The sequence below is a fragment of the Metarhizium album genome (assembly GCF_000804445.1).
Source record: "Metarhizium album ARSEF 1941 chromosome Unknown scaffold_1, whole genome shotgun sequence".
In the NCBI taxonomy this organism is placed as follows: domain Eukaryota; kingdom Fungi; phylum Ascomycota; class Sordariomycetes; order Hypocreales; family Clavicipitaceae; genus Metarhizium; species Metarhizium album.
Genome location: NW_024467575.1, coordinates 1186317 through 1207376, shown reverse-complemented (window position 1 = coordinate 1207376; position 21060 = coordinate 1186317). Strand labels below are relative to the sequence as shown.

General features: G+C 55.2%; 5 protein-coding genes across 5 annotated transcripts; 1 reads left to right on the top strand and 4 right to left on the bottom strand.

Annotated features, from left to right (window-relative positions):
* Positions 1 to 2039: 2039 nt before the first annotated feature.
* MAM_00338 (MHCK/EF2 kinase) lies at positions 2040 to 2909 on the bottom strand (the record flags this gene model as incomplete). The annotated part of the gene is made up of 1 exon (XM_040819137.1): positions 2040 to 2909. The coding sequence occupies one exon, from the start codon at positions 2907 to 2909 to the stop codon at positions 2040 to 2042; it is 870 nt and encodes a 289-aa protein (XP_040682402.1).
* Positions 2910 to 3808: 899 nt separating this feature from the next.
* MAM_00337 (Phospholipase C/P1 nuclease, core) lies at positions 3809 to 4459 on the bottom strand (the record flags this gene model as incomplete). Its single annotated transcript, XM_040819136.1, has 1 exon — positions 3809 to 4459. One exon carries the CDS (start codon positions 4457 to 4459, stop codon positions 3809 to 3811), a length of 651 nt encoding a protein of 216 aa, XP_040682401.1.
* Positions 4460 to 6239: 1780 nt separating this feature from the next.
* Positions 6240 to 10375, bottom strand: MAM_00336 (PAP/25A-associated; the record flags this gene model as incomplete). The annotated part of the gene is made up of 4 exons (XM_040819135.1): positions 6240 to 8830; positions 8904 to 9122; positions 9180 to 9251; positions 9337 to 10375. 4 exons carry the CDS (start codon positions 10373 to 10375, stop codon positions 6240 to 6242), a joined length of 3921 nt encoding a protein of 1306 aa, XP_040682400.1.
* Positions 10376 to 15983: 5608 nt separating this feature from the next.
* On the top strand, positions 15984 to 16570 carry MAM_00335 (uncharacterized protein; the record flags this gene model as incomplete). The annotated part of the gene is made up of 3 exons (XM_040819134.1): positions 15984 to 16080; positions 16195 to 16319; positions 16352 to 16570. 3 exons carry the CDS (start codon positions 15984 to 15986, stop codon positions 16568 to 16570), a joined length of 441 nt encoding a protein of 146 aa, XP_040682399.1.
* A 1263-nt stretch (positions 16571 to 17833) lies between these two features.
* MAM_00334 (uncharacterized protein) lies at positions 17834 to 19474 on the bottom strand (the record flags this gene model as incomplete). The annotated part of the gene is made up of 5 exons (XM_040819133.1): positions 17834 to 18474; positions 18714 to 18932; positions 18998 to 19111; positions 19267 to 19320; positions 19387 to 19474. 5 exons carry the CDS (start codon positions 19472 to 19474, stop codon positions 17834 to 17836), a joined length of 1116 nt encoding a protein of 371 aa, XP_040682398.1.
* Between the last annotated feature and the right edge of the window lie 1586 nt (positions 19475 to 21060).

Genomic DNA, 21060 nt, shown 5'->3' with positions numbered 1-21060 from the left:
GTATTTATTTCCTTTTATTACTAATTTTTAAAAAAGTAGTATTTATAATATAAAGCTTTAATAAAAATAAAAAGCTAGTAATTTTATAAAGCTAGTATATTATAAGTTTTATTTAAAATATATAAATATAAGTAATTTTAATATTATTTTTTATTTTATAATATTTTTTAGTATTTATTTTCCTTTATTATTAATTTTTAAAAAAGTAGTGTTTGTAGTGTAAACCTCTGTCGAAAATAGGGGGCTGGCGATCTTGTGGGGCGGGACGTTAATTCATGCCTGCTTCTTGTGGACAGAGCGTGGTCGGAAGCAACGTCTCATCAAGTCATGACGACACTTTCAACGTCTACAGCGTCTCTCCCTCGTCGCGACAGTGAACAAATTCGCAGCCTGGTTTAACAACGACCGTTCATTGACCAACCCCCCTTACTGTTCCGCCAGTACTCCTCGCCCTCTCCCCATTGTCACAAGTTACCATCGAACAAGGCCACTGTCGTTCTCCGCCAGCCAGAGTCTCCTCAGTCTTTATTGCCCAAATTCCGAAGCATGTCCGCCGCTTCGGGGGTCTCGTGCCATGAAGAATAGTGATGTCCAACTGACAGCAGAGCCTGTCCCTTCGACTTGGGCGCGTGCAGCCCGAGGGGTCTGCGCAACCGCCAGAGTCTGGATCCTGGACCAGCAAGTCCCAGAAGTGTGAATTATATGTCTGGACGCTGTCGTGTAATTCTCTTATTTTGGCCCTCGATGGTCGCAGCCAGGCGTGCGGTCTCCTCTGGCGTACCTAGAAGAATCTCAGGACGGGACGAAATGACGGAGCTGACAAGCTGGCCGCGCATCATGTCGACGATTTCCTGCGGAACGGCACCGCGGAGCGCCGCCCTAGCATTCTAGATGGCCTGGAGGTCCCGTGTGATTGCCACCTTGATTAGCACCACGGCCAAGACGTGGTTCATGTTATGGGAGATGGATGCGCGGCACCTTGGCGGTGCCTCCAACGCGTCCGCACCCTTCCTTGGTGTCCAGGAACGGCAGGGCCAAGTTGGCCCAGTCGTAGTCGGTTTCCTGCCCGGTAGCTGCGGACCACGCCATGAAATCGTAGGCGTCCTGGTCCCTCCCGAGTCGAACGACTCGTAGCGCGCGTGCATGTACGTCCGCGTTTCCACGATGCGCCAGAAGCGGCCGACATGTTCCTCGAAGATGTTTCCGTCCGTCGTGTCGCGCAGCTGCTTCTCTCTGTTTCGTAGTGAAGACGTGCCCTCGTGATCAGCCTGCATGGCATCTTGTGCCCTTCACGGTGTCGACGCTGGCACTCTCGCCCGCAGTAGCACACCGCCAGACACGCCCAGCACCGCGCCACGCTCTCTTTCTTATGACAAAGCTCGCGGGCCCGTGGTGCCCGGCCGTTGAACTTGTCCACGTCGGCATTCATAATGAGAGGCGTTTTGCCGCACGACGGAGATGAGAAGCGTCTACTGAAGAGGCATGCCTAGATGGCAAGCAAGGTTTGTCTCGAGATGCCTGAGCACAGAGAGGAGTGGCGTGTGTCGGATCGAGCGGCGCAAGGTTCAAAGGCCAAAAGAGGAAGAAAAAAAACAAAAATGGCATCGTGAATGTGTGCGAGACGTGAGACGTTTGCTTGTGCGTCGACCCTAGCCCCGCTTCCAAGAAGCGGCATCACTCGATCCAAACGCTTTCTGTGAATATATCCCAACGCGGCTAAATTTTGTTACCCAAATCTCAGCCCTTATCTATTTTTCATCTCTTCTTCTACAGATTCTGCAAAAGTCTTTTACATTCGCGAGCATGAAGCGAGACATGCAACCCCTAGTCTGATCGTCTCATCCATTTGGGACCATTGTGCTGATGGCTTTGATACTTTGCGTTGGTCTGATTCACCTCTGCCCAATTTTCTCTCTCGTATGTTACTAATGTGTCTGGGCCGGAAATACAACGGTATACATGACTTGCTGCCTAGGTCCCATCTTTGTCGAAAAGAGTCCCACGCGGGCTTGGTTCATCCGCAGACAGCCGTCAGAAGTCTACCCATAGAACCTCGTTCGGTATGGTCGTGAATATTCCGTACCCACGGATCGTTGTATCATAGTCGTGCCTGGCACAGGGCGGAAGTACTGTAGCGTGCTACCGGGGCGCGTCCAGCTCCGGTGACAGTAGTTGTTGCAGTAGTGCTGGGCGAAAAATGAGCTGATGCCGTCGGGCCCAAGGTCCGTCACGCCGTACTGGCGATCCCGGGACAGGATGACAGGGTCCGAGAGGACGACCTCGTGCTGGTAGATGCCGCCTTGGAGGTCGCACAGGACAAAATCGCCGGCCGAGAGGTGGTAGCTAAAATGGCTCAGAGCCTGCATGACTTCCCCCCAGGCCCTGGTCTCGGTATGCCACCCACTATTGCTGTTGAACTTTTGGTAGTTTTGGATAAATGGCTCGCAAAGGACCTTTTGACCTGACCACTCACTGTCGCTACTATGGTTAAACTGCCACACTTGGGGCACGTTGATTTTGATAACTTTGTTGATGATGCCCATCTGGTTGAACGTGTTGACAAACTCCAACGCCTTGTCAACACCCTTCATGTCGAGGTTGAAATAGTCTTGGGAGAAGACAGAGCCCGCCTTGAACCACTTGAAGACGCACGCCTGCCCCTGGCGAGGTCCTGAACTGTATCTCCCCTTGGCCACCCAGCGAAAAGCGCCTTGCGCAAAGGGCCGCTCCAGGGCCGATCGTGTGACGACGGCCGTGGTGGAGTTGTTGAATCTGCCGCCGTCGGGCTGCCTCGCACATGAGGCGTCGGAGTAATGGCAATGGACGCATCGCCATAGTCCGGGGCCTCTGGCGTGCTGGTTTGCCGTGTAGGAGGAACGATGGACACACACAGCGCATTCGCTGTCCATGATCCGAGGCGAGGAGTACATGCTGACGAGTCACGACTGAGACCCTGTCTCGGATGGACTGGGGACTTGCTCATCCAGGTTTGTTTCAACGTGGGCGGAGACTCGATCATCGCCGCCAGGGACCGATTGTCTGGGGTTTGGGCAGCTGTCCAGCTCTGATTGGCTGCTTGATGCGAGAGACTTCTCCATCTGGGCTAGTTACGGTTACATATCCGGGCCATTGCATAACTTTCCAGGTCATATCCCGATGGACCCATAACCTACTTAAGTACGTATAATAGTTAACGTTATATGCAATTCAGTTGAGGTGACTTCCACCTTACCCATTCAACATCATCATCATGATCCTGGATACCCGCACCAGCTCTCGCCCTGGGAATTTCTCGTGGATTCACGTGTCGAGAGAGGAAATTTTGATGGCCTCACGCCGCCATTTCGCTCAACTACTCTGGATGGGCTCAAAATTCACTGGCAGACTTCTGATGTTGGACGACTAGACATGGTAGTGTTCCCATTGCTCCGTCCTTGATCAACTAGTTGCTACAAGAGCACGCCAGGGTTAAGGCACTCGTAAGACGAGCCACGACCTCCCAGTAGACCAAGCAGCAAACAGCCGACGAACCAAGGCGCCGCCAGACCTCCCTCCATAGTCAGCTTGGACTTTCACAACTCAGGGCCGCCTGCCTCATCACTGCCCCCCCTGGGCCCCGATGGAGTTCACGACTCCGTCGAGCCATGCGGCCATTCGAAAACCCGCGCGAGCAATTTGTTCCTCGACAACCGCGACGGCTTGTTGGTAGTATCTGTCCCCGGAGAGGTCCTCGTGCTGAATTTGCCCGGGGCTCAGACCGGGCGGGAAGACTGCACGGCGAGACACGTCAGCCGGAGTCCAGTATTGTTCAGGAGCAGGAGAATCCCGACTTCTCACCATTCTTGCACACGTAGGCGTTGGCCTCGCGCGACCAGGCCATGGCTGTGGCATGGGCATCTGAAGGATCAAAATCCGCCAGCCACGTTTGCTTGTCGGCGGCATATTTCCCGCCGGTAATCTCGCCGACGAGCTCGCCTGCCCACAGCTTGGCGACGGATGTTGACGATGCGGGGTCTAGATGCTCCGTCATTTTCTCGAGGATGAGGGCATCCCAGACGGCATGCAGGTTGTGGTCGCGCCGCTGCCACCTGACCTGGATCTCATTGCCGCCCTTTGCCACGTCCTCGTTGTGCAAGGGCTGGTGCAAGTCGCCGATGAAGTGGTATCTTGTCTCGGGGAAGCAGACGATGATGCGAGTGTCGGGCTTTATAGGCCGAGAGAGAGCGAGAGCGGTATACGCCGAGAGTGGTATTTGAGTCTGAATGCCAAACTCAAAAGCCGTCCTTGGAGTCGAGTAGAAGAGAAGAGGAAGATGAAGCGCGGCCACATGGAACCCAAGCTCTGGGCTGGATGAAATATAAATAACCTCGCACAACCGAAACGTTGAACGCCACCTGGCGGCGCCGAACCGCGACAAACGACAACTCGCCTGCTTTCTGTCTTGTTCAAACCATGACATTAGCTGTTTCCCAACGACTGGCGAGCCGCAGCAAAACGCTCAAGCCCAGCAAGATCGTTCGCGAAGAACGCTTCACACGGATTGCGCCAACCTCTGGTCAACATCCACATGCTTCAAGTGACAAGTCGGACTGCTGCAAGCCTGCACGCACTCCCCTCTACATCACATCACCGGCCAATGTCTCGGACCCAGACCCAGACCCAGACCCAAGCTGAGACATGCTTCGCGGCACTTTCCCCAAGAGGTCGTGTTGCCACGATGATTGGGCACACGGTCCTGCTCTTACCGGCCTCATGTCTCGGCGGACACGCGCGAAAATCAATCCCCATCGGGGCTCTTCGAACTCCCACATGTCGACAACGAGGGGACTTTACACCAGGCACTCAAGAGCAGCCGTCGGCCCCGGTCGCGGAATCGCGTCGGCTGCTACGACGGAAGGTCGCCCGCGCCGTGTCTCGCTGCCGACTCGTGTCGCCTGACGACGTCTCGACCCTGCCGTTCTCTTGCCTCCCGTCGAGCTGGCCTATTCCGCCCACCCGCGCACCGTTGGCGCAGCAGCTGAAGTCTGCCCGTGGCCCTCGAAACGCCCCCTCTTGGCGTGGTCAAGCCAAGCTCCCGTCCGGGGATCCGCAAACACGGGAGCGGGAGAGACGCGAGTTGGGTTCTCTGTCTGAGCGCAACCAACCTGCTTGATTGAGCCTCACAATCTCTGGTGAGTCGGTCAGCGAGGCAATCGAGTCGAGGATACGTCCATGTGAGAATTGATCATCATCGCCTTGGAACCGTGGTACTTACTACCTGGCATTATTGTTACGCCAACCTGACGGCCGCCTCGGGCGAACGCATGGCCTCCTCTGGCCATCAAGGACGGCCATTGTTGGTTTAGATGCTCGTCCAGGTTACTCGATTTCATGTCCCTCGGATACCCTCAGATGCTCCTTTTTACACTTCCTGCCTGCTCGAGTCGATCCTGCGCCATGCAGGGACCAGGCAGGCGTCAGGGATGGTCGAGGTTGGCAGAAAGCCTCTTCTTCTTCTTCTACTACTTCTTACTGGTCCATATAATTTGTCTCCTCTCGATTCAACTATCTTTTCTGTCCATGACTTTATGACATTTCATCTTTGCCAGCAGCCATCCTGGCCGCGGTCTCCATCCTGGTGGTCAAGCAAGCTTCACGAAAACTAATCAATGCCTCCGTAAACACCGCAATGCCGTACGTGTATGTGAATGATGGGGAAAAAAAAAGTTCTTGAATGCAAAACGCCTGCCAGCTGGCCCCTGTAATTATGCGCCCGACATGCCCTTGGATTGCCCGCCCACCATCCAACCAGACCATTCAATGTTTGATTCCATGTTGATACAGCCTCTCGTCTCTGGTCGCCAGGTGTTGCTGCCATGTCCCCAGCTACCCATCCCCTTCGTGAATCTCCCGTAATAGCTTCGTGCATTGTATATATGCTTTTTACATTGAATCCCGTCCTAGCAACCCTCGTACATGTCATTTTCGGGGTTAGCCACGACCCAAATCATGTCCAACTCGATGCGGTGTATGCTGCAAATCATCTCAATCACTACCCTGTTCTTGTCAAACATCTTTTCTGAACAAAAAAAAAAAAAAAAAAAAAAAAAAGCCCAAGAGAAGAAGAAAAAAAGAAAAAAAGAAAGGCATCAACAAGATCCTGCATCACAGTTGACTATCCAACCAGCATTTGACCATCTTCAGATTCGCCTCTGCCGTGGCGGTTTGCATTATAATTGACTGACAACAATCCACCAAATCTAACCGCCTTTGCGTTCAGATCCATTTTTTGGTGGGAGTTCGGCTTGAGAAGGCTCTGTTAAAACCGCGTTGTAGGCCTTCTTTTTTCCTTTGCCAGAAGCTTTGTGCCAACCACCGTCACCTTCACTCTTGGCGCCGCGCACATGCCCATTCTCTCGCTGCGACGCAGACTTTCCCGCTGCCACGCATGGTTTTTGGCCCTTCTGAAGCTCATCTGCCTCGAAAAGCGAGGGATTTCGCTGGTCATGACCATGCTGTGTCTCTTTGGAAAGCTCCATACGAGGGGGCTTGCTCGTTTCAGTCTTTGCAAGTGGCTTGTTGTTGGGCGGCCATGTTGGGGCCGACGCGGCTGGCTCTTGCTTTCGAAGCGCGGCTGGCGAGGGTAGTCGCGTTTCGTAGACAGGAGAGAGGTGGACAGCCTCGACTCCCGCAGGTTTGGCCACCCGGTGGTCACCAATTGCTAGGTCCAGCGGAGCGATGACGCCACTTTGGGGCTGTCGGGACATCAAGCGTTGCCTGGCGGATGGCGAGAGACGAGCCGCGGCGCCATTTGGGGCTTCCTGTTGGCTGAGCTGACGGGTCAGGTAGATGGAGTTCATCAATGTAATGCGGTCCTTGAATGAGGCGTCTTCTGCACAGAGTGGCATGGACAACGGCGGGCTAGATCCATTTACTACAATCGGCGGTCGGTCCAACGGCAGAGGCGAAGGCGCTTGGTGGGCTGGGCGGGATGCCAGCGGCTGCAATGCAGGGTAAACGAGAGACTGTGCAGGCCAGATGGGAACTGTGTTGATGTGCAAGGCATTGTCCATGTTGGTCGCTGGCGAGTCATCAGATCCCAATGTTTCCGCCCTGAGCGTTTGGCCAGGCGGGGTAACTGCATGTGCGGTTCTCAACCCTGAGCCATTCACCACCAGCGGTCTCGACGAGACTTTGCTGCTCTGACTGCCGGCGAACGGGGCAGATGCCGACGGGGCGGAAGAAGCCCCACCGACCGAAAAGGCACGGGCATGTCCCAGAGGCGATGGAGACCTGGACGCTCTGCGTATCCTTCGGTCGAGCAGCGTCTGTGGAAGCTGGTCTGTGGAGAGGCGTCGTCTGTCAGGACTGGAAGAACTCGTGCCAAGGTCGCCAAAGGCAATTCCGTTGGACAGATGCTGCTGCTGCTGCGGTGGCGGTGGGGCGGGTGGTTGTTGAAGTTGAGTAGGCCGAGTCGGACTCAGGCCTCTGGTTTGGAAGAATCCAGAAGACTTGGTGTCTACAGATTCGGGCGACCCAGATACGGCTTTGGGTGTCTCATCGAAATCAGCATCGTCTGGCATAAAGTTTGGAATTGCCATGCCGTTCGCATGTCTCGGCGCAGACATGGTTGCGCTTGTCAGAGTTTGGCCGCCCGGTTGATAGCCCGCACCTGCACTGGCGGATGGCGACCTCCGTGCTGGTTGCGATTGGGACCTGACTGAACTGCTCGACGTCGACGCCCCTCCCTCGGTAGAGATTGTGGTTCTTTGTAGAGATCGGCGGAAGTCTTGAGCCGCGTGGTTGCTCGTGGTTGCAGGTGTCGAAGGATACGATCCGTAGCCATTTTGCGAGAGAAAGGTGTGTCCTAGGTTCACGCCATACAAAGCATACAAATCTGGTCGCAGCGGCGCCGTGACCGGAACATTGTCGAATGAATTCGTTCTTGACCGTTCCGATGGCTGTTGACCGGAACCCAGGCTGACAGGTAACCTTTGTTGCTGTTGGCCAAGCACTTGGTGTGGAAGGAAGGGTCCCTGCGCATACAAGTTGTGAAAGTGTCGCAATTGCTCTTGATAGGCGAATTGTGTCATGAGGTCCTGTTGAGTATACTGAAACGGGTACTGGGGGGTGTGGAGCCACGACATGTCCTGCTGCATAGCCAATGGCACAAACATATTTGGATCATATGTTGGGATACTCGAGGAGGCCCTTCTGTTCGATCCACCTCCGCCCCTGTGAAAATTATTGTTGTGACGGCCGCCTCTGTGATTTCCTCGGCCACCACGACCAGAGTGTGTCTGTGATGAGCTTCGGAGCAAAACTGGTCGGGGCTGAGGGGCTGGTCGTGTCCATACACGCTCTTCCTCCTTTGGAAATACGTATTGCTCGCACGCCTGGTCAAGTTTTGCTTCGCAAAGCAGATCGAACGCACGGCGCAATTCCAAGTGCACACCTCGGAACGCATATTCGTCGGCAGTATTTCCTAGATTTCGAGAAATGTTGAAAGGCTCCTCGACGCATAACTGGTTATTCACGGCATAATTCCATCTCTTTTCTTGCTTCGTGAGGAGCTTCCCTTGCCTGATGGTCAAAACGTGCTTGTCGTAATCGAACTCGTGGGCATAAAATCGAAAAAATTGAAATAACAGCTCCGCGACAGATGACTTGTTCTTGTTGCCGTATCCTTTGATCTTCTTGAGGTTATCTGCAAAGTCGCTAGCGGTCCCATCCGATCTCGGCATCTTGTACGGCATTTGATGCAATGCGGGCAGGACTGGAGGAGTGCGGAGTTGAAGAAATGCGATAATAAGGCATATCCACGTGTAAGAACTCAACGTGCCACCGAAAGCTGTCCAAATAAAAGTCGCGGCATGTCAGCCGTCATGTGTCACGACTTCGAGAAGAAGGCATTGGCATCTTACCAGCATCGTTGATAATTCTCCTCCTGGTCCAGTATTTAATAATCATTGCTAGCTGACGAACACGAGGGTCGGCTTCGACGTATATCCGGACCATCCTGGTATTTTCGAGGGCAAGAGTGTTGTTGACATTCATGTCGCAGGCCAGACCAAGCTCAGGATCCCAGATCTTGACAATGGGTACTTTGGCCGCAGATATGCAAACAACCTTTTCCATTCCCCCTGGAAATGCGTGTTAGCGGACGCTGTTTTCATGTACGTTTGAAGGAGGTAGCATACGCCTTGCGAGAAGATCAGCAATCATGCAAACCCCTTCCAACTCTTGCCATGAAGTAGTGATGCAAATATCCACTAGGAGAAAAAAACCATGGGTTAGTCATGTAGTTCTAGTTCTCCGTGTGTCAACTTTTTGCAGGGCTATAGCTTATGTACGCACCATCCGAGTCATCCGAACATAGAAGATTGCCCGACGACCCAAACAAATGTACACAAATGTCATGGCCGGGCCACTCGTCGTTGAATATTTTTTCCAGCTTCTGCACCAGTTTTTTCCGATTGTCTTCAACCTTGTCAGTCGGTAATAAACGATTATATATCTCGCGCATATCCGTGGTTAGTTTCCTCTCCTCGTCCTCCGACAACTTGTTCTTGACAGTTCGCAAGTCCAGCTTTTCCAGTCGGTCACTTCCCACAGAGTATGGTATTCTCCGTCTCGAGTTGATCTGAGCAGTCTCATATTTGCATCCGCCGAGCCTAGGTGGCAGGGGTCGCAGTGAGGGTAGTGTGCTGCTTGTTTCTGAGTACGCCGATCTGGGGGAATGGTTGTTGGCGGCTGTTGGAGAGGGCTCTCGTGACTCGAAAGAAAACTGTCGAGCATGCTGATGAGGTGTAGACGGCACAGAGTTTGAATGGGACTGTCCGTGGGTTAAGGAAGCTGCTGCATTGGATCGTTGAGGCACGCTCCTCGATATCTCGGATGACTGTTTTGGGGGCATTTTGGAAGCGGTGTCCGCAGGCGTCACAACCGGGCTGTTGGTCTTGTCGGAGTTGTGATGCGAGCGGTTCCCATTGCCTCCTGACGCGGCTCCCTTGCTGGCCGATCCGTCTTTCAAGGAAACTCTGCTAGATGATCTTGATCGGGGTCCGGCCTGCACATGGGGGGAGGACACGACGTGAGGCAGCGGCGGTGTCTGGAGTCCACCTCCGCGCGAGGGCGAGATGAGCTTGTTGTAGTGCAGAAGCTGTGCGTGGTAGATGTTTTGCTGGGGAAAGAGAAAGGGAAGGAAGTCGAGCTGGGCAAACGGCCCAGCGGACCCAGCAGGGACGGGGTGAGCAGTTGCGTCCGGGGGACTTTCCGACGATTGCGAGTGCGCAGCCCCGTTGCTGATTGACTCTGCAGAGACTATGGAAGTCGCCGTCCAGGGGCTTGGGGGATAAGAATGCTGAGGTTCCGAGGCCGCAGACCTGGCGTCCATGAAGCCAACGAGCCTCAGACGGAGATGAGGCACAAATTGAGGAGCGAGCAGTCAGAAGAAACTAGCGGCCCTGCAGCTCGTCTATGGTCGGAACGGAGGTATGATACATGCAAAGCGACCGGCCACGGCGGAGGAGGATGCGGCTTTGCACAAGGCGAGCTCGCTATCGTGCGTCTGTTCTGTTGTATCTTGGGGCCAGACGGCGGTCTCGTCTCTGTGCTGCGCATCCACGCCGCGTACAGCGCCCAGGTGTGCAAGGTTCGACGGCCGCGGTGTCGCGGCGGTGCCGCTCGGTGCTCAGAGATTTTTTTTTTCTCGTACAAAGCAGTGAGGCGTCTGGAGCGGTATTGTCTCGGACTTGGGATCGTGTTGCAGAGCTGCCCCTAGGCAGGGTGCGGAGTGGTCAGTTGCAGGTAGGAGAATTGTCGGAGAGGTGGTCGCGAGAAAACAGCAACGGCCGGGCAAGGAGGCCTTGAGGCAGGGAAGGAGAGACCACAAGATGCAGTGTCCTCGTGAAGGTTGGGAAGTGGACTGCCGCAGGTGGTCAGCTACGGTGGCGAGAGAGAAGGAGGGGGTGTGACTTGCAGCCGACGTCCAGGTTGAAGGTACCGCAAAGTGACCAAAGGCACGAGAGTGACGAGGAAGAGAAATATGCAAGGTACGAGAATGAAGGATGCGAAGAAGAACAGGCCCGTCTCGTCACAATTGGAGTCAATTCGGCGGCGGTTCGTGGCAAGACGGCACCCGAGTCGTGGAAGTGGTGGTGCTGGTGACTGGTGTATGGGAAACTAGCAGGTCGAAGGCAGAATCGTCTGGAAAGGGGGTCTGGCAGCACAGGCCATGGGGAAGCGTGCTGATGAAGATGGGCCCAAGCGTGGGAAAGAAGAGAGCCGAGTCAAGCAGCAGGACGGCAGCGGCGGCAAGATGCGGTGAACCGAGGAACTGCGAGGGCGGCCAAGTGTCGAGGACACACTGGATTTGAGCAGTGAGGAAACTGGCCGGCCCAGTCGACAAGCCAGGTTCATGCGGGATACGTATGTCGAGGCGACTCTGATGATGTGGGGATGCCAAAGTGCCGTTGTTCGTTGTTTGTTCACTCGAGCCCAAAGTCGACCAGTCGACAGGACGGTTGTGCACCAGCGCCCGCCGGCCTGCCTACTGAACCTGCCGCCCGGCCGTCAATGCCCTGCACCGCACCAGTATGTCTGCTGGTCAACGGGCGTACATGCAGGTGAGCGGTAGACCGTCAGCACCTACGGTGTACTTGGGTAGCCTGGGGCTTCGGGGGCTTGGGGGGGAGCCAGTCAGCCCTCTGCGCGATGTGAGTGGCCAGCTGCCGCGACGGTGGAGTCCACGCACAACGAGGCGCACATTGCAATGGGGCACCAGGTTAGTGGGCTCAGGGCGACCACTCAGCGGCCACTTGGACGCCTCAGGGCCAGCGATGGTGATGGTGCCTGGTGTTTTGCCTTGAACGACGCGAGGCACCCAGTGCCAGGTTGAGTGCCCAAATCCAAGTAAGTACCTACTAAGTACTTAACGTAACTCGGTGCTCGGTACAAGTACGGGCATCTTTTGTCGATGATGTTGCAAGGCCTGCCCAAGCAGGTACGGAGTAAGCCGTGTGCCCACAGAGTACTTTACTCGTGTACTTGGGCGTCAGTGTGTGCCTTGCGCACCCGTAGACTGCCAGCCAGCCAGGCCAGGCCATCCCATGTTCAATTCAGTAGCCGCCACCCAGATCCCCCTCTCCGTACTCCGTGTACCGTTCAATTCTGTCGCGTCACACAGACTCACGAGACTGTGCTGTGCGACGTGATGGCGATGCGCAGTTGTCGGCGCCTTGGAGCATCAGCATCCAGGGCCATCGGGAAACCTACTCGGTACACGGAAGAGTTCTTCGATTGATGCTACCCAAGAGCCCCCATGACCGCCCGGCGCCCCGTCAGTTGCCAGCTCTCTCTCTAAGTAGAGTGCAACAGCTGTCATTTCAGAGTTGAGGCGGCGGCTCACAACTTTGCCCGGTGCTGGCAATTTGCAGCAAGAAACCGAGCAGTTGGCCCCGACCCTTCCTTTCCATGCTTTGCGTGCGGGCTCATAAACGCTGGTATGGTAGCCGTCGACCTGTGGCTGCGCAAGTCACGCACGCCTGCATGCAATGTGTCATGTCATGTCATGGACTGTGACTGTGACTGACTGTGGATTTGCGACATTTCAAGCGCCGTTTCAAGTGCCATGGCGTCCGAGAGCCGCCGGGTGAAGGGCTTGGCACATGATCAAGTTCGGATGTCACCACGGATATCTCGATCTGCCGTTGCCAATTTCGGGCGATGCGACAACTCGCGGCCACGGCACCCCGAGTGAGGGAGACTCTGTAGATGCCTCGTTCGTCTAGTTACTTGGTAACTACCTAGGTACTTACCTTAGGTACCTTAAGTACGGAGTGCCTAGGTACCTAGTACAGTAAACCAGGTCTATAACGATATCCTTCGTGAGGCTTTTTTCATCGTCATATAGCGACTATTGTTAAGATGCGACTATTGTGGGGCTGTACCTCCCCTTAGACATTACTAGTAGAAAGTACATATTAAGAGATTATTGCTAAAGGCGGCGAAATTCAGCCCTACTATAAGGAAATTCAACCCTTATAGTGGGGCCTTATAACGATAAAATGTATAGTGACTAAGCAAAAAGTCAACAATATCGTCAGTAACGCGACTATTAACGATTTACTAGGGAAAAACCTTAGATAACTGTAGATTATCGTAAAAACCTGAATTTCGCTATAACACAGGATCTTTATAGACATAGTTTACTGTACTTAGGAACATGGGCCCCCTGCAAGGAAGGAAGGCTGTCAATACTGAAGTACCTACTTCAGGTACTCAAGAACTAAAGTACTACGCAGAGAGATTGGCCAGGACCAGGCCCTCGTCGTCATGGGAGGTTTGCGAACCTCCCTCTCAGCAGACGACACCCTGCAGACCGCAGAGCACGGAGTCAATATAGGTCCACCTCCCCATCGGCATTTGATAACCCAAAGTATAACTACGGCTGTCCTCCTCAGCTCTCCAACCAATTTGCATCGCATGACGCGATTAAAACAGGCCATAGACAGAGCCAGTGCCAGTGCCGGCGCCGACGAGCGCATTGAGTTTCCTCCTGCATGGCCTTGGGGCCCTTGGCTGCTGGGTCCCTGCCGCCAAGTGCCTGGCCCACAGCCATTCATGCGACAGCCCCTCCAATGGCTCTCGAGAGACGCTTTTCTAGAATGCATGAAACGAGCAACTTCGGATACCACAAGTACTGGCAAGGCTTTAAATCACAAAGGGCTGCATCACACGTAATAACCACACAGGCAGGCACGCAGGCTCAGGTACTTGGCGCGTCCTCATCAGGCCTGAATAGCGACAGAGTGGGGGCAACCCACGACTGTTATTTGCCAAAACTGGACACTTTGCTTGGGGGCTGGGGGGAGGGAAGTACGTACTTACGTAAGTGAGTACACCGCAACCAAACCCGCTGGCCTCGACTTTTGCCTTGACCATTTCACCTTGTCGCGGCACGTTTTGTCACGGAAATATAACCACCTCCGTCCCGGCCTGAGTCCTCTTCACATGTTCCTTTGTTGGCCAGACGCCATACGCCCCGGAGCACCCAAAGCATCGCATCCCGATTCCCCGCCTGCGCTTCCATCGCGTCCATCCGTGGCGTCAGCAGCGCCACCACCCTGGGCCAGCTTTTCCTCGTCGACACGAACAAGGCCTTTTGGCTTTCCAGGACCGAGACCGGACCAGGTGAGGACGCGTTTCCTTCGTCCGTCGTCCCGTCTTGTCCTGGCGATAAGCGTAAACAACACAGCCGTTGGACGCCTTACTAAAGAGCATGACGGCCAAACCACGCCTAGCGAACCCGGTGCTCCTTGCCCATGTCCATCTTGGACTCCCCCGACGCCGTCACGCAGCCGCTTCCGCCATGTTTCCTTGTCGAACCCGACCATCCGAGACACGTGGGACGACGGCACGGGCTCAACTGTTGGTCTTTGAACCGCCGCTCGAAGCACGTTGCCGAAACTCTTGACTCCTCGCTGGTAGTCTAATCTTGTCCAGGTCCGTTTGACCAACCAACTCTCTCCATGGCTCTCCTTTGCCGCGTGCTTGTTTTAGACATGTATGCGTGTGCTACTGCTATCCCCGCATGCCTCCCCTGTCTTTGTCTCGCGCATGTCGGGTTGATCGGCAGGCATGTCATCATCGGCTTGCCTACTAGTACCAGTTGTCCATGTACGAGATGTGTCACCACTATAGTGTCCCGGCAAAATCGTGCAGAACGAGGGAGGCATCTTGTACCTGCTGGTAGGGCTGCCTTGCAGGGTATCATGGCGGGGCGAGGGTAAGTAAGCGTGCAGATGAAGTTGCACGGCGTTTCTTCAGCTCGGCTCAAGTCTTCCAAGGCACTCATCCATCGTGTTTAGCTGCAGAACGCAGAACGAGCCTGAGTCTGAGTCGGTGCCATCCCCAAATCGCCAAGCAAGGTGCTCCTGGAGTGACTGGGGCCTCCGGACATGTTCAGACATGATGAATAGCAGTAGTAATAACCTCGGTATTACCCGGCCTCGTACCGTGCGTGCAAACACACAACGTGACGGCAGGTGATTGTCCTACACCCTCACACCGGCAAGCTTGTGGACGTTTCGCCCATCCCACGCCGTGACTGTTCTCCGCACTGGCTGCCGTCATGGTTCATGATACCAGCAGGCTTGATTCCGACGCCGCCACGGCCGGGAAACGTGGTCACGGCACATGCCTCGTGAAAGACCTTCCACTGCCGCGCCCCCTCTCGGTCAAAGACGTCCTCTCCTCGCTCTGTTGGATGTGCAGGTTTCTGCGCGTCTAGAAGCCGGCGCCAAAAAGTCTCTGGCCTCCTCGGCTAGCACTGCGCTGCCAGCAACGTTCCTGCCCACAACCCCAACCCTGAAAACTCGTGTCAACACCAACTTGAAGGCGTACGGGCCTCGCACTCGCAGGCAGGTGGGTAGGGTCAACCACGTCAGGTGCTTGACGAAGCTGGAGGGCAAGACACGTCTGGTGCTTGCTGGGTGCTGCTTTTGGCATTCCGAAACCGTCAATGGAGAGTCGGCGTCGGCGCCTGCGCCTTGCGGAAGAAGTCCAGGCGCCGTTGAAGGATCCGTGCCGCAGCTCCACGAGCCCGTCTTGGCCTTGGCCTTGGCGGTTTCCATCGCCGTCGCTGTCTCCCGTCGGCAGTCTGCACCGCACGCACGTCTCGTCTTGCTTGCCATGGCGCCCATGACGTCCAGCTTTCACCCGGCCACCCCGGCCAACGCCCATGCTCGCGTCGACCCCGTATCATCTCAATCAAGCGCCCACCAGTCTGGGCCCCTCGAGGGCATAAAACAAATCAGTAAAAATAAAATTTAAAAAGGAAACGGAAATACACCCTGTATACGGAGACATAACCCTGGCATTCCCCGTCACCAGGTAGAGACCCGTCGACGACATCCCAGCAACAGACGAGGCCACCGGCCAGCCAGCCAAGGAATGCTGTTCATGTCCAGCCTCGCGGCCAGAATCGCCTCAAGAGAGCCGGCATGTCGCCGCGAGACCGAGACCGAGACGGCAAGCTGCCCGCCGCCCGCCACGGCACGCGCCTGCTGGTCGTGTTCCTGCGCTGCGCAGGGCGCGCATGTATATGATGACAATGATGATGATGATGATGATGATGACAAGAGGGAATTACGCCGCGCAAACCTCTTGCACTGCCTGACTGATGGCTGGCTGACTCGACTCTCCCGCCCAAAGACCTTTGTCAACCTCTCCGGGCCGTCGCCAACCGCCACGGCCGCGCCGTCACCTGCGTCGCCGTCAGCCACGCCTCCGAGGCCGCCGCGCGCAAACGGATCGACCTCCTGGGCGGCGCGTGGAACGTGCACGTCGTCGTCGTCGACCAGGAGTCCAGGACCGCGCCGTCTACGCCGCCTGGGGCCTTGGCGTCGCCAACTCCTGGCACCCGCTCAACCCGACCACCCGGGCCCAGGCGTGGAGGGAGAAGGGCTGGCTGGGCGACAAGCTGGCCGCCGCGATGCAGCGCGACGCGGGAGCCCCCGGCGACGACGGCAACGACGACGACGCCGGCTCGACCGTCATGTGGGGGGGGCAAGACCACGCGGGCCGATGAGCTGGTCGACTTGGACGAGGGTGCCGGGCTCCTGTTCTTGTGATGCTTCTGCGTCCCCTGGCCATTGCTGTTGGCGTGGCAAAATTCAACTGTATTCGTGCCGTCATGGCCTGCCTCTCCACGACCTGTTGCTGCGCTACTCACTCACATGTCACATCTTCAATCGTCACACGCCCAGTCATCACTCCTCATTACTATTCACAGTTCTCCCCCGCTTGCTGCTGTACTATACTCACGAGAAAGAAAAAGGGGAGAAAGAAATAATAAAACACCCCGTGCCCAAAGCCGTGCCAAACCAACGGGAAAGCAGGTATACCTGGCATAACCCTAGAGAAAATCCCATGCCCGTTCCTAAGCCGCCCTAGAACCGACAGGAGACGTGAAAAGGAAGGTATAAAAAGACCTCCAAATACGAAAATCCAGCACCTTCCCACCCCCTTCCCGAATATAACACCATTCGACCTTTTGCTTTTGCCATAACCTTTTTTTGGTTTTCTTGTTCATGTAAATCAAAGTCCGTACTGCCCAATGACCAATGACAATCTGCTGTGATAATGAATCCCCTTCCTGCGAGAAATCGCCATCTTCACCGCCATGTCCACTAGCCCTGTGACACAGAGCAGCCTGGGGCTGGTCGATGCTTGATTTGTTCTTCTTCTTCTTTTTTTTTTTTGCTTTATTGCCTCCCAGCTTGTTTCCCGTCCTCCTTGTTCCTTGCCTCGGGTCGATGCCATATCGTGGCAGACATTCCATAGAAGGTCTGGCCGCTGAGCATCCAACCTAGTCTCAGCATACAGCAACACGCTGCGCCGTGACAATGTTGCAAGTGCTGCCATCCCCTGTTGAAACGAGCCTCCTCCCCCAAAAAGCACTGCAGCTGTTGAAGAAATGCTCTCTGTTCGGTCGTAAAGCGAGCTTCATCTGTGCCCTCCAATCCAAGTCCAGGTATATAACAAGTCCGTGTGCACCCGCATTTCGCCCAGTCATGCCAGAAGCCGCTATTTCCGTAGCGGACAAGAACAAATTTGTCATAGAAAAGCAGAAAGGAAAAGAAAAACACCGGCTTAAAAATAATAACTCGGAGTGGCTCCCCTGTTTTCCATCCCTTTCTTTATGCAACTCCATCTCGCCCGTATTGGCTGGCCATTTCGAATCTGACGAAACTAGCAATCCTTGCGCCTTTTTTGGGATGTAAGAATTCACGCAATTCAATATTCGCCCCCGTAAGCATTTCCATGATGACGCCTGTATGCTTCTCCGAATTCAACCCCAGACACTAGCTTGAGCTCCCAGGCCCGACGACTGTCCCCAAACTCCATTGCCGCGGCCCCAGCCAGCAGAGGAGGCAAGCGGCGTGGTAGACCGCTTGCCGGACGTGGTTGTCGATGGCGTGCCAGAAGGACGAGTTCCAATGGGGGCCACGGTAGGTCCGCCTTGGCCAGGCTTGGAGCCGGGTGCGTAGTCGCGAGGCGGGGACCCGCCAGTAGGGCTAGAGGTGCTTGTGCGGCTTTGGACGCCAACCGCATTGTCAAATGCCTTGTTAGTCAGTCCAGAGTTCTGGGGGCTGCTGGTGCTCTGAGGCCTGGGACTCGGATCGGTAGCAGCGGCGTTGTGCTCGCTGGCAGAGCCGGAAGTAACGGCATCTGCTCCAGAAGGGACACGGCCGATGGCTTCAAAAGCCAAGGGGGAAGGGCCACGAATGCTGGATGGCCCGCTCTGGCCCGGGACGCCGGGGCGAATGTTGCCAGACTCGTCAACATAGCTCGTCTTGTCGGCGAAAGGGCCCTCGCCGTACAAGGCACTCCGCTGACGAGCAATGAGCTCGCGAGTTTCCTCCTCCGACATATGTTTGGCGTTGTTGGCAGAAGTGGTGTTATTGTGCTGGGGCACGTCCGTCAGCGCATCTACGTTGAAGAAAAGCAGTTAGCCAATGCTCCATGTGATCAGGACAGTTGCGGAAGACAATTTTATGGAGACCTGAATATGCATGCCCCAAACATGAGATAATTTTGTCAACAGGATGAAAGAGGACAACGGCGTAGCGACAACCCATGGAGATCTCGCCCATCTCCTCGCATATATACTTTCTACTTGGGGGCCTTTTTGCGTGACATGAAGTGCTATACTGTAGAGGGTGGCCTACTTCGTTGATACTGCTGCTCAGTGTGTACATTGCGCAACTCGCGCTCCCGCTGAGCCGCCATCCGTCTCTTAGCCTGCATGACCTGCTCTGCCTCGTTGGAGCCTCGAGATGGTTGATGGCGCTGCGAAGCGTAGAAATTGTGAAGGTTGTGGCCCTGGGTCCCTTCGAAGTTGTTCATCGTGTGTGAACAGGGACCCCCTCCGTGCGGAACTCGACCATCTGCATACAAATCGGGGTGTCAGCGCATGCACTTGATGGAGAACATCCCTTTCACGCCGCCTCACCAGGATATATGGGGGCACCACTACGCAGCGAGACTTTCGGAGTAGGCTTACGTCGGGCTCCCATAGCGTAGCCCTTGCCGGACTTTTGAAGGTTCTCGAAGGCACGGTCAACCTCTGAGGTAAGTGTCAGCCGAATGTCACTGGTACGGTTCTCACAGGAAGAGTGGAAATCAGGCGGCTCAAAAAGACAGTGCAGGCCGGGCCGGCTAATGATCATGGCCCACTTAAGGGGATACAGGAGCATAAAAACAAAACTGGACAGAACACACCATCAAACTGGTAAGAGAAAGCAAAATCGTCCTGAGGCTGCGGCCCACTGGCACCTAGACAGATCGTGTTAGAGGACTCTCCATCGACAAGACATTGTCCTAAAGTTCGATCGATCGTACCGGCACGAGTGGGAGTCGAGGTTCCCTGCGGGTGTTCCCAGTGATTCTGGCTCGGGGTAGGCCACTGAGCGTTTTCGTAGTAGGACATGTTTCCTGTGGGATGGCAATTGCACGAGGATAACAGGGTGTCCAAGCCAGGGGATGATGCAAAAGGAGCTGATGGTAGACTATGAGAAACCGACTGTCAGTCTGCAGGTACAGCGTTCCGAGGCCATGTTCCGATTCGTTCGAGGGGTGAAACGGGAAGACAGATCAGAGTTTGGCCGACCTCTGGAAGGTATGTTGTCGACGGATCGAGCGATAGGAGAGAAGGGAAGTGAACATCATTGCAACGGTCATGCACGCTCACCGGCTGGTGTTCTGCGCAAGCGTGGCAAGATACGGAAGATGGCCTTGGATGGCCCGGAGGTCGCCGAGGATTCGAATGTGGTGGTTGTCGCATCGGCAATAGCGTCAGACAGAACAATCTAACGTACCTCGTAGCGGCTGCAAGAAGCGTCTTTGGCAAAGTCCCGAGAAATTGTGGCGGGTGCAGAGACAGATAGCAGCGCAAAAGGATGGGGATCCAAGAGGAAAGAAAAAAATGCAACGCCACGGCTGCGCGGAAATATGCGAGCAAACACACAGGGGTATCGAAAAGAGAGAGCAAAAGAGAAGATAAGGAGCGAGACTATCTCTCAGAAGACTGAGCGGAATCTCGAACGAGTATACAAGCCTCACGAGGGTGATGGGGGAGAAGGGGAGGGTCTAGAGGAGGAGAAGGAGACGAGGCCCAGGAGAGACAGCAGAGACGACGTGGGTGGGCGAGACGAGACGAGATCGTGGTGCGCGTTGGTTGCTTGGTGCTTGGTGCGTGGTGCGTGGTGCGTGGTGCGGGAGTAATGTTGGTGACCGGACGGGGGGGGAGAAATTTCGGAGTGCGAAATGGAGCCTGTGGATTGTCAAGAAAGGAGAGAGCGCGGGAGTCGACGGGAAGGGCAGCAAGCGGGCCAACCAGGTTCGAGCGAGGTCCAGGCAGGTGGCCCGCCGGAGCCCGCCAGGACAACTAATGTCCGTCAGGTGTCTGCCAGCCCAGCTGTTGACGAGAGGGTGGCTGCAGAGGGCAGGAGCAACCGGGATGGATGGCTTTTGCTTCTTTGCTGTTACTCGCCTGGCTCCTTCCCCCAATCTTCGCTGGAACCTGGTCAAGGCGACTCCCCGTTTTTGCTTTCAAAATTTCTAAAGGCATCGGGCTAAGCACACTTCCATTGATGCCTTTCTCACGTTCAACATGTATGTGTGCCGGGCTCACGCACATCATCACCCGACCTACGCCATGCGCGAGATTGAGCAACAAACCCCCCCCCCCCATCTGACCGATGCCACTGACCGTTTCCCCGTTCGCCCTGAAGACGCACTATTGTGCCCGGTGTCACGCTGGACTCCGGACCCTGAGAGTCACGACCCGGCTGTCGCGACGAGAGCAAGAAACTGCATGTTAGCTCACTGACGACGAGTCTGCATGGGCCAAGCTGGCTGCTCCAAATGCAGGACCTTGACACCCTGCGCGGCATCCCATTCCTCTCCAGGTGATTGGCTGTACACCACTGATGCCGGCTGTACGTCTGGGGCATGATGGTATATATTTGCCTCTATTATCTGAGACACCCATCTGCAAGCCCGTCGTCAGCCAAA